The 17,920-nt window shown below is 42.4% G+C and overlaps 1 protein-coding gene across 1 annotated transcript; it reads left to right on the forward strand.

Moving 5' to 3' along the window:
• Positions 1–5,149: 5,149 nt before the first annotated feature.
• On the forward strand, positions 5,150–17,519 carry LOC111974864 (mitochondrial-processing peptidase subunit alpha). The gene is made up of 13 exons (XM_024002925.2): positions 5,150–5,276; positions 7,815–8,017; positions 8,139–8,218; positions 8,371–8,453; positions 14,819–14,913; positions 15,075–15,175; positions 15,379–15,642; positions 15,737–15,829; positions 15,955–16,073; positions 16,165–16,255; positions 16,468–16,530; positions 16,628–16,772; positions 16,924–17,519. Exons 1-13 carry the CDS (start codon positions 5,230–5,232, stop codon positions 17,091–17,093), a joined length of 1,554 nt encoding a protein of 517 aa, XP_023858693.1. The 5' UTR covers positions 5,150–5,229; the 3' UTR covers positions 17,094–17,519.
• Positions 17,520–17,920: the final 401 nt, after the last annotated feature.

Below are 17,920 nucleotides of genomic sequence, written 5' to 3' on the forward strand. Positions count from 1 at the left end.
CGGAGTATGGTGTCAGGAAAATAACCTCAACGTCAACAAAACAAAGGAGTTGATCTTGGACTTCAGGAAACAGCAGAGGGAGCACCCCCCATCCACATCGACGGGACAGCAGTGGAGAAGGTGGAAAGTTTTAAGTTCCTTGGCGTACATATCACTGACAAACTGAAATGATCCACCCACACAGACAGTGTGGTGAAGAAGGCGCATAAGCGCCTCTTCAAACTCAGGAGGCTGAAGAAATTTGGCTTGTCACCTAAAACCCTCACAACCTTTTACAGATGCACAGCTGAGAGGTTCCTGTTGGCTTTATCGCCACCTGGTACGGCAACTGCACCGCCCACAACCGCAGGGCTCTCCAGAGGGTAGTGCGGTCTGCACAACACATCACCGGGGGAAAACTACCTGCCCTCCAGGACACCTACAGCACCCGATGTCACAGGAGGGCCAAAAAGATCATCAAGGACAATACCCACCCGAGCCACTGCCTGTTCACCCCACTACCATCCAGAAGGCGAGGTCATTACAGGTGCATCAAAGCTGGGATAGAAAGACTGAAAAACTGCTTATATCTTAAGGCCATCAGACTGTTAAACAGCCATCACTAGCACAGAGAGGCTGCTGCTTACATACAGACTTGAATCATTGGCCACTTTAATAAATGGAACACCAGTCACTTTAATGCCACTTTAATAATGTTTACATATTTTGCATTAGCCATCTCATATGTATATACCGTATTCTATAATATCTATAATATCTATATTCTATTATATTGTACTGTATCTTAGCCTATGCCACTCTGACATTTGCTCATCCATATATTTATATATTCTTATTTCATTCCTTACTTAGATTTGTGTGTATTAGGTATTTGTTGTGGAATTGTTAGATTTTACTTGTTAGATATTGCTGCACTGTTGGAACTAGAAGTACAAGCATTTTGTTACACTCGCAATAACATCTGCTAACCATCTATATGTGACCAATATAATTTGATTTGATTTGAGGAAATCTGTCGCACTGCATGAGGCAAATGTTGGTCACACCAGATACTGACTGGTTTTCTGATCCACGGCCCTACCTTTTTTTTAAGCTATCTTATGACCAACAGATACTTATCTGTATTCCAAGTCATGTGGAATCCATAGATTAGTGCCTAATGAATTTATTTCAATTTAATGATTTCCTTATATGAACTGTAACTCAGTAAAATCTTTGAAATTGTTGCATGTATATTTTTGTTCATTGTAAAAATGTCCATTGGGGTGTGGGCAGGGTAATATTGAGGGGGGGTGAGGGGGGATGTTCAATGTCCATAGGGGGAGCAGCYGGGGGTAGTAGTTGTGGTAGCTATTCGTATGATAAATGTCCATTGGGGGGGGGGCAAGATCGATGTCTGTGGAGGGAGGATGTCCAAAGGGGGAGCAGCGGGGGAGGTAGGAAGTCCGGGGGGTCAGGAAGGGGGCAAGTGGCTATTCAGCAGCCTGATGGTCTGGGGGTAGAAGCTATTTGGTAGTATGTTAGTTTTAGCAATGATGCTCCTGCAATGCCTGCGTCTGAGCGATGGAAGAGGGGAGAACAGGCCGTGGCTCGGGTGGCTGTGATCTAATTATATTTTTAGCCTTCCTGTGACACCTGGTGTTGTAGGTGTCCTGGAGGGCAGGCAGTGTGCACTCAATGGTGTGTTCAGCTGAGCGTACCACCCTCTGTAGTGTCTTGCGGTCAGCGGCGGTGAAGTTGCCATACCAGGCTGTGATGCAGCCCAGCAGTATGCTCCCGATGGTGCTACTTTAGAACACTGTGAGGGCCCTCGGTACGTTGATGTTATCCCCAGAGAAGACATCATTGATGTTATCCCCAGAAATGACCCGGAACATATTCCAGTCCAAGTGATCAAAACAGTCTTGGAGAATGGATTCTGATTGGTCTGACCAGCGTTGTACAGACCTGACCACCGGAACTTCCCTCTTGAGTCTTTGTTTGTCGGTCGGGAGGAGCAAAATGGAGTCATGGCCAGATTTGCCAAAAGGAGAACGGGAGAAGGCCTTACTCTCGTGTCGAAAAGGCGTGTAGCAGGGGTCCAGCATAGAATCTCCGCAAGTTGGACAGTCAATGTGTTGATAGTAATTTGCGAGCACGGTTCTCAAATTACTTTTGTTAAAGTCCCCCGTGATAATGAACGCTGCCTCCAGGTATGCAGTCTCCAGTTTGTTCAGGGTACAATGAAGATCTTTATGAGCATTTTTGGTGGCGGCTTGGAGAGGGATGTACACAGCCATGGCGATAATCCCTGAGAACTCTCTCAGAAAGTAAAAAGGGCGACATTTGATGAGTAAGTATTCCAAGTTGGGAGAGGAGAAGCTCGTAAGTTCCTGTACGTTTCCCCTGTCGCATCACTTGTTATTGATCATAAAGCAGGTCCCTCTGCCTTTGTTCTTGCCAGAGAGAGCACCTTCCTATCTGCTCGATGAACTGTAAAACCCGCTGGTTGTATTCACCTCATTTTCAAGTGAAATATGGAGGGGGTCTGTTTAGGTTTATTTGTGGGGGACTTCCAGTAAAGCACTTCCGGCCAATAGCTCGCAYCTAGCTAGTTAACTAGCTCACTATCACTTCTCACAACTTCCCAAACATGGATTCACGCAAAACAGGCATTTTATGTTTGGTAAGGGGATGCCACAATAACTGTCAGAAACGGAAGCTGTTCATGGAGCAGGAGTGTTTTGACCACCTAATTTAAGTCTTGGTGGTTCGAAACTTCTTCAATTTAAGAATGATGAAGGCCACTGTGTTCTTGGGGACCCTCAATGCTGCAGACATTTTTTGGTACCCTTCCCAAGATCTGTGCCTCGACAAAATCCTGTCTTGGAGCTCTACGGACAATTCCTTTGACCTCATGGCTTGGTTTTTGCTCTGACATGCACGGTCAATTATGTGACCTTATATAGACAGGTCTGTGCCTTTCCAAATCATGTCCAATCAATTGAATTTACCACACGTGGACTCCAGTCAAGTTGTAGAAACATCTCAWGGATGGTCAATGGCAACAGGATGCACCTGAGCTCAATTTCGAGTCTCATAGCAAAGGGTCTGAAAACGTATGTAAATAAGGTATCTGTTTTAAAAACCTGTTTTCACTTTGTCATTATGGGATATAAGGCTCTATTGTAATAAATTGTGGGAAAAGTCAAGGGGTCTGAATGGGTGGTTGATATTGTCTCCCTAGACTTTTGGGGACGTTTTACAATTTGTGGGCTTGTTTCATAAATCATGAGCATGTTTTATATCAATTCATGCACATGTTTTAGTAATTTGTGAGCATGTTTTATAATTCATGAGCTCGTTTTATAAATCATGAGCCCGTTTTATAATTTGTGAGCTTGTTTAAAATAAAATCTCAGTTATTAATGTCACATCCAGGGCTCAATACATTTGCGTTTTGGGGGGTTGCATTTCAAAGCAATGACTGAGGTCACAGATTATCCATTGTATTGACCAGATAACCATGTGGTTGCTCTAACAATGACAATAAATGTATTTAAAAATGGAAGGCAGTCAAGGAGAAATGATCAAGACCATTCTAGCCAATGAGAGGGCAGATACGAAAGTAAACGACAGCACAACGTTCTCAAAGTTGCCGGAATGTCACGTGTCCTACTTAACCTAAACATTACGAAACTTCTATTTGATAAAATACGCCACTGGTAACAAATAAGTCATCAAAAAATGTTGGTAATCAAGGACAACTTGCATAGTCAAATAAATAAAACTCCGGGCTTGGTGAGCGGAAAAAAACGAAAAACGACACCTGCTGGAGAAGACAGATTTTGGGTCCAGTTATCCCTCTCGCTTCGCCTCTCCCTCTGCTGACGTTCACAATTAGCTGACAAAAGTTGGTTGTCACTAGTTACAAAGTATGTGGCTATATAGTGAAAAAAAACAATGCTTTTTTTGCACAAGATTAGCAGTGGGATTAAGGTTAGGGTTAAATTTAGAGTTGGGTTTAAAATCTGAATTTAAGAAGAGAAATTGTAGAAATAGGCGGGGTTTATGACTTTGTGTGTGTGGTAACTAGTGACGACCACAAAGGTTGGACCAGAGATATTAGATAAAGGAGATGGGAATCCAATTGACAAAAAGGAGGACTGTATAGACTAGACCCCTTTCTGTGGTTACAAGCATTGCCGCATGAGTGTGATGCTCGCAATTTGGTGGCAGAACAAAGGGGAGTTCTTATAGTACGCCATCAAAAAAATCCTCTATTTACATTTTGCATATGAGTGAATTTCACATTACTTTTAGATTATGAATGTCCTGTTTAATATAATGTGTGTGTCATCATCACAAGTGAACTGCATTATACTTTTCAAAAAACACTTAAACTTCAACCAGTAAAATGGCTCTTTGGTTAGCTTTTGCTACAGCCTATGTCAATGAGCGTTTGCATTCTAGTTAACAACGGCTGCATCCAAAGTAGTTATTTTGCAAAGATCACAACCAAATATAGTGACTGTTCAGGCAAGATTCAAAACATTGTAAGCATATGAGAAACCAAAAAAAAAGGTGATTTTGTTTAGAAGTAATAAAAAAGTAAATGTAGACTATGTTGAATGGGCAGAGATGGAGATGATTTATTACTGCCGCCAAGAGTCTCGCGCATCTTTGCATTACGTCAGTGTGTCGTTTACTGGAAAAGGGTCTATAACGCCACACCCAACAGACTGTTGACCAATCGCGGTCATGCTGCCAGTTGTTTTGAACGCTCGGAAGTCGGAGATTTCCGAGTTCCCAGTTGTTTTGAACGTGGCACATTAGTCGACAAACGTYCGTATTTTCCTCGAAAGTACGTAGTGTCACAATTCCAAAGCTATACAATATTACAGAGAGCAAGTTAATGATCTCACATTTTGGAAAATATTTGTAATGTTGTACTTGTTGTTGACGAAATTGATGCTAATGTTGGGGTTTAGAACTAGCGCCAAATTGACTCCCATTCCCTCCTTGAAGGAGAGCTTTCCTTGTGCCAGAATTGCCCAGAATGAACCGCGCGACCCATTGACGTAGCATGGGCAACGCACACAATGGTACTTAATACGATTCCAATGGAGTTTCCCATCTCCTCAAAAGTTTCTCTGGTTGGAAATTGGTTTGACGTTGCTAGGCAATAGTCGAAAGAGGAAGTGTTTTGCAGCATCATCCGGGTGAATTAGTGGTCTCAGATAATTCAATATGGCAACGCACATGTCGAGGTGCAGAACTTGGGGCCGTGTTCAGAGGTAATGTTCACGTCCATCTTAAAACAGTTGCATCTGTGATTGCACTGACTTTACTGAAATATGTATGTACCCTTTCGTGGTAAGCTAGCTGGCCAAGTATAGCCTAYCTAGCTAGCATGCAAACAAGCTAGTAACGTTGCTCGTCGTGGAGCTAAGGACAATCAAAGTCAAACAAAACAATGTTGTGGAAAGCTAGATATTTTTGTATCTATAGTCGTCTCAAACCGAATAGCATTATTGACAGTAACGTAGTCTGGGTAGCCATTTAATTAGATGTTCATTAGTCTCATGGCTTGGGCGGGGTAGAAGCTGTTTAGAAGCCAATCAAAGCACATTTTGGGCTCATTCAGTAATTTTTTCGCGATTAGTAGAATCCTATAGAAATATAATGTTAATGATAATTTATATTCCTAAAGCACAAGTTGAAAATGATTTAGATTTGATTTTGTATTTGTTGACATTTTACTGCATTGTTAGACGCTAGCTAGTAATATAAGCATTTCGATGCAGCCGCTATAACGTCCGRAAAACTGTGTACAAGACCAATTAACTTGCTGGTTCAAATCTCGAGCCGACTGGGTGAGAAATCTGTCCATGCCCTTGACCAAGGCAGTTAACCGTAATTGCTCCTGTAAGTCGTTCTGAATAACAGCGTATGCAAAATAAAAAAGTTCAGTAGACATTTATCATTTCATCTCCTTGTGCCACAATGCATACAGTAGATGGCCAATACGAAAAAGTTAAAGCAACATTTTTTTTGACAGTATAATTTAAACAAATCATCACCTCACTGGTYGTTCTACATAGTGACGGGTTGGCTTTCAGTTGATCAAATCAAATGTTATTCGTCAAATGCTTCGTAAACAACAACTAACAGTGAAATGCTTACTTACGGGCAATTCCCAACAATGCAGAGAAAGAAATTGGAGAAACATTAGAAAAGGAATAACACATAATTGCACAATGAGTAATGATAACCTGGCTATACAGGTACCAGTACCGAGTCCATGTGCAGGGGTACGAGGTATTTAAGGTAGATACAGTGCCRTCAGAAAGTATTCACATTTTACAAAGTACTCTAAATGTCAAAGCGGAATATAAATTCAAACATTTGCAAAGAATTTATGAAAAATAAAACGTATATTGATTAGATAAGTATTCAACCCCCTGAGTCAATACATGTTAGAATCACCTTTGTCAGTGATTACAGCTGTCTTTCTGTGTAAGTCTCTCTTAGAGCTTTTCACACCTGGATTATTCTTAAAACAATTCTTCAAGTTCTGTCAAATTGGTTGTTGACCTGGCACAACACTGCCAGGTCTCTCACCTCCTCCCTATAGGCTGTCTCATCGTGTTCGGTGATCAGGCTTACCACTGTTGTGTGGTCAGCAAACTTAATAAGGGTGTTGGAGTCATACGCAGTCGTGGGTGAACAGGGAGTACAGGAGGGGACTAAGCACGCACCCCTGAGTGGCCCCTGCATTGAGGGTCAGCATGGTAGATGTGTTGAAGTCCAGGATCCAGTTACGGCGGGAGTGATGGCATGACTGTCAAATCCGTGAATGTCTTTGTGGCCAGCGACTTTTATTTTATTTCACCTTTATTTAACCAGGTTGGCCAGTTGAGAACAAGTTCTTATTTACAACTGCGACCTGGCCAAGATAACGCAAAGCAGTGTGACACAAACAACAACACAGAGTTACATATGGAATAAACAAACGTACAGCCAATAACACAATAGAAAAAATCTATATACAGTGTGTGCAAATGAGGTAAGATTAGGGAGGTAAGGCAATAAATAGGCCGTAATGGCGAAGTAATTACAATTTAGCAATTAACACTGGAGTGATAGATGTGCAGAAGATGAATGTGCAAGTCGAGATACTGGGGTGCAAGGGAGCAAAAAAAATAACTATGGGGATGAGGTAGTTGGATGGGCTATGTACAGGTGCAATGATCTGTGAGCTGCTATGACAGCTGATGCTTAAAGTTAGTGAGGGAGATATGAGTCTCCATCTTCAGTGATTCTTGCAATTCGTTCCTGTCATTGGCAGCAGAGAACTGGAAGGAAAGGCGGCCAAAGGAGGAATTGGCTTTGGGGGTGACCAGTGAAATATACCTGCTGGAGCGCGTGCTACGGGTGGGTGCTGCTATTATAAATAGAGCACCTTGATTTTTTTCCCTTGCAATTTGAGTTTGAAAATGATCAACTGCGTTCTAAATCCTGCGATGGACAGGCGCGTATGATTAAATCAACAGTACCAAACCAAAGATATTGGGAAACCCTGCTCTAGACTAAAGCCTCCATAGTCTGAGCAGTAGCCTGAATGTTCAATGTCCCAAACGTTAGCGTACACTGACACTGGCAACTTGGATTTCTGGACAAGCACACTTTGGCATCATCAGTGGTTAGCATCTGGTGCTAGCTGTATCATGTGGGTAGGTGAATCTGGTACTCATTTGTGAGAGTTCAGTTCACCTGTTAAGACTTGTTGTTTGCAGCAATCCATAAACTAACCTATATTTTTGCATTTACAGGTTTGGAATTGCAGCGTATAGAAAGTGCAGCAGTGGCAGTGGATATCCCAATATCTCACTCTCTGCACCGTTACCAGGGATCCCCAAACCAGTGTTTGCAGCAGTGGACAGCCATGAACAATGCGAGACTAAAATCACTACTTTGGAAAATGGCCTTAAAGTAGCATCTCAAAACAAGTTTGGTCAGTTCTGCACAGTTGGAAGTAAGTTGCTACAGATTTTGAATAGAGCTGATCTTTCTTTATCATTCTATTTCAGACCGTCTCTTGCCGCATAATCAATAAAGTATGACTGAATATTGATTTGATTTCTCTCTCCTTCCAGTTTTAGTAAATTCAGGCTCTAGACATGAGACAAAATACCCCAGTGGAATTGCACACTTTTTGGAGAAACTTGCCTTTTCTGTAAGTCACCTGTTTTGAGGCGTCTTGCTAGTCAACAAACACCTTGTACAAAATATGTTCCACCGTTTTTTTCCTTCATTTTGTAGCATAAGCAAATTGATTGCTATGTTTTTGTTCATGGCAAATGATGACAACACCTTCTGCATCTTCAGTCCACAGCCCAGTATGGCAGTAAAGATGAAATTCTTCTCACACTCGAAAAACATGGAGGGATCTGTGACTGCCAAACATCCAGGTATGAATAATTTATTTGGCTTTAAATGTCCAGGCACAGTATGTTTTCTCTCTGACTGATGGAAAGGTGTAGTGTAGAGTAGAGTTGCTAAGTAGAGGTCGACCGATTAATCGGAATGGCCGATTTAATTAGGGCCGATTTCACGTTTTCATAACAATCGGAAATCGGTAATTTTGGACGCCGATTTTGCCTTTTTTTTCCTTTTTTTTTTACACCTTTATTTAACTAGGCAAGTCAAACATTCTTAAGTTCAATGACGGCCTAGGAACGGTGGGTTAACTGCCTTGTTCAGGGGCAGAACGACAGATTTTTACCTTGTCAGCTCAGGGATTCAATCTTGCAACCTTACGGTTAACTAGTCCAACGCTCTAACCACCTGCCTCATGGGGAGCCTGCCTGTTACGCGAATGCAGTAAGAAGCCAAGGTAAGTTGCTAGCTAGCATTAAACGTATCTTATAAAAAACAATCAATCAATCATAATCACTAGTTAACTACACATGCTTGATGATATTACTAGTTTATCTAGCGTGTCCTGCGTTGCATATAATCAATGCGGTGCGCATTCGCGAAAAAGGACTGTCGTTGCTCCAACGTGAACCTAACCATAAACATCAATGCCTTTCTTAAAATCAATACACAGAAGTATATTTTTAAACCTGCATATTTAGCTAAAAGAAATCCAGGTTAGCAGGCAATATTAACCAGGTGAAATTGTGTCACTTCTCTTACGTTCATTGCATGCAGAGTCAGGGTATATGCAACAGTTTGGGCCGCCTGGCTCATTGCGAACTAATTTGCCTGAATTTTACGTAATTATGACATAACATTGAAGGTTGTGCAATGTAACAGGAATATTTAGACTTATGGATGCCACCCGTTAGATAAAATACGGAACGGTTCCGTATTTCACTGAAAGAATAAACGTTTTGTTTTCGAGATGATAGTTCCCGGATTCGACCATATTAATGACCTAAGGCTCGTATTTCTGTGTGTTATTATGTTATAATTAAGTCTATGATTTGATAGAGCAGTCTGACTGAGCYATGGTAGGCAGCAGCAGGCTCGTAAGCATTCATTCAAACAGCACTTTCGTGCGTTTTGCCAGCAGCTCTTCGCAATGCTTCAAGCATTGCGCTGTTTATGACTTCAAGCCTATCAACTCCCGAGATTAGGCTGGTGTAACCAATGTGAAATGGCTAGCTAGTTAGCGGGGTGCGCGCTAATAGCGTTTCAAACGTCACTGGCTCTGAGACTTGGAGTAGTTGTTCCCCTTGCTCTGCATAGTTAACGCTGCTTCGAGGGTGGCTGTTGTCGATGTGTTCCTGGTTCGAGCCCAGGTAGAGGCGAGGAGAGGGATGGAACCTATACTGTTACACTGGCAATACTAAAGTGCCTATAAGAACATCCAATAGTCAAAGGTATATGAAATACACATCGTATAGAGAGAAATAGTCCTATAATTCCTATAATAACTACAACCTAAAACMTCTTACCTGGGAATATTGAAGACTCATGTTAAAAGGAACCACCAGCTTTCATATGTTCTCATGTTCTGAGCAAGGAACTTAAACGTTAGCTTTCTTACATGGCACATATTGCACTTTTACTTTCTTCTCCAACACTTTGTTTTTGCATTATTTAAACCAAATTTAACATGTTTCATTTATTTGAGGCAACATTTATTTTATTGATGATTCATTCACTATTGTTGTAATTGTCATTATTACAAATTTAAAATGAAAAAAAATCGTCCGATTTAATCGGTATCGGCTTTTTTTGGTCCTCCAATAATTGGTATCGGTATCGGCGTTGAAAAATCATAATCGGTCGACCTCTATTGCTAAGGGTCAGAAACTTTCCGGTAAATTTTCCATGGGAAGTTAAGCCTGGGAATTTGGGGAATTTTGCTTAAAATCATCAAAAAGTTTGCTTATAACAGTGAACTTTTTTTGTGGGATACACATAAGGCAATTCTAGGTCTTGTGGCATATTTTGGTTAAACTCCCCAATTCAATGGATTTGCAACCCTCTGCATGCACAGTGCATTCTTCTATCACATGTACAGCTGATTCTCAAGATCTTGCACACTAAGATCCTATTGAGCCCACACTACTACACTGTTTGAGCCAAGGACTACATGCTTTCTGGTAAGTTTTGATTACAATACTGGGTGAATATATGACATACCTGATTTTTTTGTTAACTAGTAAATAGTAGCCTACAGCAAAGTGTATTTAAATCATTTCTAACTTGTTAAACATTTCTGCTAGTTAGTTTTTGCTACCATGTGGGTTTTTAGCTCGCTTGAGCCTGCTAACTGAGTGTTAATTCACCTGTTTCCATACATGTTTCATTTTAAAACATTTATCTTGCAAAGCAGTTATTTAATCTAACWGCTTAACTATTTATCTGTACATGGAATATTATTTTTTATCTTTTTTACTCATTTTTTCTAATCTTTACAGGAAAATGCCACGGGCACTATCTGATGTGTGGAGACATTTCACTGCAGCTAATGTAGAAGGAAAAGCTGTGTAAATGTGCCAAATCATATGTGAAGAATGCAACAAAGATGCAGAATCATCTGGCCAAGTGCATAAAGTTCCCTCAGCGCTCACAACAAGCAACCTCTGACAAAAGTCCCTCTACTTCTATTCAATGTGAAAATGATGAATCAGACACCTTATCGATAGCAACAGCTCATGGTCATCCTGGAATCTGAAGTTTTTTTTGACTCAATGGAGGAACGTAGTCTGAGAAATGTTGATGAATGTCTTGCTCGAGCTGTGTATGCAACTGGTTCACCTCTGATGCTCACATGCAATGTGTATTGGAAGAGATTTCTGAATGTTCTTCGCCCAGCATACACCCTCAACCAGACATGCTTTATCTACTAATTTGCTGGATGCAGAGTTCAAGTGAAGGTCAAGCAAATCATAGAGAAAGCAGAATGTATTGCAATCATCTCTTATGTGTGGTCGAATGTTCGTAGGCAAGGAATAATTAACTACATCTCCACCCCTCAACCAGTATTCTACAAGAGCACAGACACAAGGGACAACAGACACACCGGTCTCTACATTGCAGATGAGCTGAAGGCAGTCATCAATGACCTTGGACCACAGAAGGTATTTGCACTGGTGACAGACAATGCTGCATACATGAAGGCTGCTTGGTCTAAAGTGGAGTCCTACCCTCACATCACACCCATTGGCTATGCTGCTCATGCATTGAATCTGCTCCTCAAGGACATCATGGCACTGAAAACAATGGATACACTCTACAAGAGAGCCAAGGAAATGGTTAGGTATGGTGAAGGGTCATCAAGTTATAGCAGCAATCTACCTCACCAAGCAAAGTGAGAAGAATAAGAGCACCACATTAAAGCTGCCCAGCAACACCCGTTGGGGTGGTGTTGTCATCATGTTTGACAGTCTCCTGGAGGGGAAGAGAGTCCTCAAGAAATGGCCATATCACAGTCTGCCGATATGGACAGCCCCATCAAGAGGATCCTCCTGGATGATGTATTTTGGGAGAGAGTGGTAAGCAGCCTGAAACTCCTGAAACKTATAGCACTAGCCATTGCACGGATTGAGGGAGACAATGCCATCCTGTCTGTGTTCAGGCTCTGCTTGCAGATGTAAGAGAAGAAATCCATACTGCCCTGCCCACTTCACTGTTGCTCCAAGCAGAGGAAACTGCAGTTCTGAAATACATAAAAAAGCGTGAAGACTTCTGCCTGAAGCAAATATACGCCGCAGCGTACATGTTGGACCCCAAGTATGCTGGCAAGAGCATCCTGTCTGGTGCAGAGATCAACAAGGCCTATGGTGTCATCACTACCCTGTCTCGCCACCTTGGCCTGGATGAGGGCAAGGTTCTTGGCAGTCTGGCGAAGTACACTTCCAAGCAAGGGCTTTGGGATGGAGCTGCAATATGGCAGTCGTGCCAACATATCTCATCAGCCACCTGATGGAAGGGACTTTGGATCTGTGGCTCTTTCCCCTGTTGCCTCCATCATCCTCCAAATCCCACCAACATCAGCTGCCTCAGAGTGCAACTGGTCCTTGTTTGGGAACACACACAACAGGCTGACCAATACAAGGGTTGAAAAATTGGTGGCATCCAGGCAAATTTGAGGCCTTTTTAGTCTGACAAAGAGCCATCCTCAAGAAGGTTGGAAAGTGACAGTGAAGATGAGGKCTCAGAGTCTGGTGTTCAAGGAGGTGGACATTGAGGATGTCCAGGGAGAAGACATGGAAACCTGAGAGGAAGACAACCAAAGCTTTAGTTTCTAGACTATCATTTTGCAGATTTTTGGGGGATGCGATGGATCATTCAATATTCCCTTTTGTTGTTCATTGAAGTCATCCCATGTGAAGAGTCAACTCATTTAATTAAAGTTCAATTCGTAACTAAATAGTTTTTTATTTCTATTGGAAGTATTTAATCATTTGCAATTGTCTACTTATGATAAGGTAAAATGTTTGTTTCTATCTCCATATGATATGGTAAATATATCCAATGCAAAAAACATCTACATTTAAATTGTATTAATATTAATTTACATATTTCCATGAATTTACATATATTCCCGTTAATTCCCACGGAAAGTTTCCGCCTCTGAATATTCCCCAAAATGTGCAACCCTAGTGTAGAGTCATGGTACTCTTTATCCCTTTTGATGTTGTAGATACAGTACGTAGTTGGCATGTACAGTGCATTCGGAAAGTATTCAGACCCCTTTACTTTCTCCACATTTTGTTACCTTACAGCCTTATTCAAAAATGTATAAACAAAAAAATCCCTCAATCTACACACAATACCCATCATGACAAAGCAAAACGTTTTTTTATAGCAAAAGTATTAAAAATATAAAACTGATATCACATTGACATAAATATTCAGACCTGTTACTCAGTACTTTGAGGCACCTTTGGCAGCGATTACAGCCTCAAGTCTTCTTGGGTATGACGCTACGAGCTTGGCACACCTGTATTTGGGGAGTTTCTCCCATTCCTCTCATCAGATTCTCTCAATCTCTGTCAGGTTGGATGATGAGCGTTGCTGCGCAGCTATTTTCAGGTCTCTCCAGAGATGTTCGATCGGGTTCAAGTCCGGTCTCTGGCTGGGCCACTAAAGGATATTCAGAGACTTGTCCTGAAGCCACTCCTGCGTTGTCTTGTCTGTGTGCTTAGGGTCGTTGTCCTGTTGGAAGGTGAACCTTCGTGCCAGTCTGAGGTCCTGAGCGCTCTGAAGCAGGTTTTCATCAAGGATCTCTGTACTTTGCTCCGTTCGTCTTTGCCTCCATCCTGACTATTCTCCCAGTCCCAGTCGCTGAAAAACATCCCCAAAGCATGATGCTGTCACCACCGTGCTTCACCGTAGGGATGGTGCCAGGTTTCCTCCAGTGACGCTTGACATTCAGGCCAAAGAGTTCAATCTTGGTTTCATCAGACCAGAGAATCTTGTTTCTCATGGTCTAAGAGTCCTTTAGGTGCCTTTTGGCAAACTCCAAGTGGGCTGTCTGCCTTTTTACTAAGGAGMMGCTGGCCACTCTACCATAAAGGCCTGATTTGTGGAGTGCTGCAGAGATGGTTGTGCTTCTGGGAGGTTCTCCCATCTCCACAGATGAACTCTGAAGCTCTGTCAAAGTGACCATCGGGTTCTTGGTCACCTCCCTGACCAAGGCCCCTCTCCCCCGATTGCTCAGTTTGGCTGGGTGGCCAGCTCTTGGAACAGTCTTGGTGGTTTCAAACTTCTTCCATTTAAGAATGAGGCAACTGTGTTCTTGGGGACCTTCAATGCCGCAGAATTGTTTTGGTATCTTTCCCCAGATCTGTGCCTTGGCACAATCCTTTCTCAGAGCTCTACGGACAATTCCTTCGACCTCATAGCTTGGTTTTTGCTCTGACATGCACTGTCAACTGTGGGACCTTATATAGACAGGTGTATGCCTTTCCAAATCATGTCCAATCAATTGAATTTACCACAGGTGGACTCCACTCAAGTTTTAGAAGCATCTCAAGGATGGTCAATGGAAACAGGATGCACCTGAGCTCAATTTTGAGTCTCATAGCAAAGGGTCTGAATACTTATTTAAATAAGGTATTTCTGTTTTTTATTTGTAATAAATTTGCAAAGATGTTTTCACTGTCATTCTGGGGTATTGTGTGTACATTGCTGATAAAGAAATTCATATTTAATACATTTTAAAATAAGGGTGTAGCGTATCAAAATGTGGGAAAAGTCAAGGGGTCTGAATACTTTCTGAAGGTACTGTATAAATTATCTCAGTACTGCTTTGTGGAAGGGGATGAAGATATTCAGTCAGTTTGTGTGACGCCAAAGGTTCTATTCACAGAGACACAACCATGTATGCAGTCTCTGCCGAGGTGAAGGGACTGGACACGGTAGTCAGCCTGCTCTCTGACGCTGTATTGCAGCCACGCCTACTAGGTGAGTCAACACTGAGTGACAGATCTGTCATGTTTAATGATGCTTCCCTTAATGACTAGAGAAAATGTTGACTTAATTGAATTGTCTACAAAGTAACAGACTGGTAAATGTTTTTGTGGGAGTATATTTTCATCAAGGATGGCTCTGCTTTGGGTTACTAGATGAGGAGATTGAGATGACTAGGATGGCTGTGCGCTTTGAGCTGGAGGATCTGAGCATGAGGCCTGACCCTGAACCTTTACTGACAGAGATGATCCATGCAGTGAGTCATGTGACTGGTTGATCCATTCTTTAAGTGACAGAAAATTACAACACTCTTGAGCTGCATGAAATCTATTGTTGCACTGTTTCTAATTGACTTTGGCCCCCCACCTCTGCAGTGTGCATAGATAATCAATTGCGCCATTTGTTGACACATTTCTATGGCGATACATAATGTTTCACAACACTTACTCTGTGAACAAGGCAGCATATCGGGGGAACACCGTTGGGTTGCCTCGCTTCTGCCCAGTAGAGAGCGTGGAGAAGATCGACAAGAAACTGCTACACATGTACCTGCAGAGCTACTACTGCCCAGAGCGTATGGTGCTAGCTGGAGTGGGCATCGAACATGAACAACTGGTGGCCTGTGCCAGGAAATATCTGCTAAATGTYAAGCCAGTATGGGGTGCCTGTACTCCTACCAATGTCGACTTGTCTGTGGCACAGTATACTGGTGGAATCGTAAGGGTAAGTATTTTTCCCTTTGCTTGCTTTTTCCTTTCTTTTAAAAATATTTTCTTTACTAAATCAGAATGTAAACCTTTGTTTTTGATCCTCTCAGATGGATAAGGACATGTCAGATGTGAGCCTTGGCCCCACCCCCATCCCTGAGCTCACACACATCATGATTGGCCTGGAGAGCTGCTCCTTCCTGGTGGGTGCCCACTTTGATTGGTTGGTGTGGAGGATCTCCCGCCCACTTGGTTGAACTGTTGCAGGCTCTATGCTATCCTGTAGCTGGATGTTCTATGTATAATATATGCATGTTTTGTGTTACAGGAGGATGACTTTATCCCCTTTGCCGTCCTCAATATGATGATGGGTGGAGGTGGGTCCTTCTCAGCCGGGGGTCCTGGGAAAGGCATGTTCACTAGACTTTACCTGAATGTGCTCAACAGGTAAGCATGATGCAACATTCACAATTCTAATTAAAGTACTTAAGATTGTATTTTGTGGATTCTGTTTATTGATTTTCTTTCTTTTCTACAGGCATCATTGGATGTACAATGCCACCTCATACCATCACAGTTATGAGGACACTGGCCTGCTGTGTATCCATGCCAGTGCAGACCCTAGACAGGTAGGGAGAGGGGATTTGGGAGAGCCATGCAAAGGCAGGACTTTATACAGTAGATGAATGGCTAATACAAAGCTGACATATGCTTAGAGAATAACATCAGGTGAATTGTTCAAAATAAAAATAATATTTTACTTTGTATGCGTGTTCTCTGAAGTTGTGAAAGTCCTGCTGCCATTGCAAAGTTGTGATTACAACATTTTGCGTTTATCAAGGTTCGGGAAATGGTGGAGATTTTAACCAGAGAGTTCATTCAGATGGCTGGGACAGCAGGAGAGGTAAGGCTGCGAGGGGAAATTATGTCACAAAAGCGAGAAAGCTTTCTGAACTTTAAACTCTCTTTCTTGGGACTTCAAAACTTTGCATCGTACTCAGATGGAGTTGGAGAGAGCGAAAACGCAGCTCAAGTCCATGCTGATGATGAACCTGGAGTCGCGGCCGGTTATCTTTGAGGATGTCGGCCGACAGGTTCTAGCCACAGGGAAGAGGAAGCTGCCACACGAGCTGTGTGACCTCATCAGTGAGTACTAGTGCCCTCGATCATAATAGTGGATATTGATATCAGCGAGCCCAGAATGAAACATTTGTCAAAAAAATCTTCAGGGAGTAGGCTAAACATAACTGTCGTGACAAATCAGTACTTCTGTATGCTGACTTTTCACTCTTTCCAGGTAACGTTACAGCGAGTGACATCAAGCGGGTCACAACAAAGATGCTGTGCAGCAAGCCAGCAGTAGCAGCCCTAGGAGACCTGACAGAGATGCCCTCCTATGAGCACATCCAAGCTGCCCTGTCCAGCAAGGACGGACACCTGCCTCGCATGTACCGCCTCTTCCGATAGACCCCCTCGCGTTTGTTTACCCAGGCATCACTGTATATACCGGACACTGGCCTACACTAGTGGTCTGGCAATGGAGCTGTGCTAAGCTCTGGGAGAGGACTAATGTTTGGACCTCAACTGCAAAAGAAAAGTACTGAGAGAGTGGTGGTTTTAACTACATTTTATTCAGTCAGGAAATACCCCTCCCTGCGTATTTGGAGAGTTACATTTTATTGCCAGAGGAAGTTTAATTTCCTGTTGTTCAGTATCTTACCAGACCCACGTTGGCTGGGACGGTTGGCATGCGTTTGGGTTTAATTCCAAGTATGTTTGAATGAGTGTGGGTGAATATGGCTCGAGTGCTGCATTGCTTGATCTGCAGGGTGACCTACAAATGACCTTAATCTAATAAGGGGTCGTGATTCTGTTCTCTAGCCTTTAGGATAGCAAACAGGCCTTGCAATGTCCTACTACGCTGTTGATACAGGTACTTCCTTCAATGTTACATACACTTTTATCAGATTTCACAGGCTGAAGTCTCACCTAAGGCCTTGTCATCTTCAGCAGAGGGTGACTTAAATCTGTAAGAGACTCTTCCGACTAACTGCTAGCACTTCTGTCAATGTCCCTTCTCACACACATAGTTGAGTTGGTCACCTCTACCGCACAGGAGATAATGCGATGATAAAATCACATTGGGCAATGCTTGGATTGGTGTCACCAATCATGCGACTGTTGTTTTTTGTAGATAGATACACATTGATCTCCACTTAACCAGACTGAAATAAGATACTGTGTTGTGTAGTTAGTTTTAGTATTCTCAGTGTTCTGCCTGCGCTACATTTTTT

This window comes from Salvelinus sp. IW2-2015, linkage group LG15 (genome assembly GCF_002910315.2).
Source record: "Salvelinus sp. IW2-2015 linkage group LG15, ASM291031v2, whole genome shotgun sequence".
Lineage (NCBI taxonomy): Eukaryota > Metazoa > Chordata > Actinopteri > Salmoniformes > Salmonidae > Salvelinus > Salvelinus sp. IW2-2015.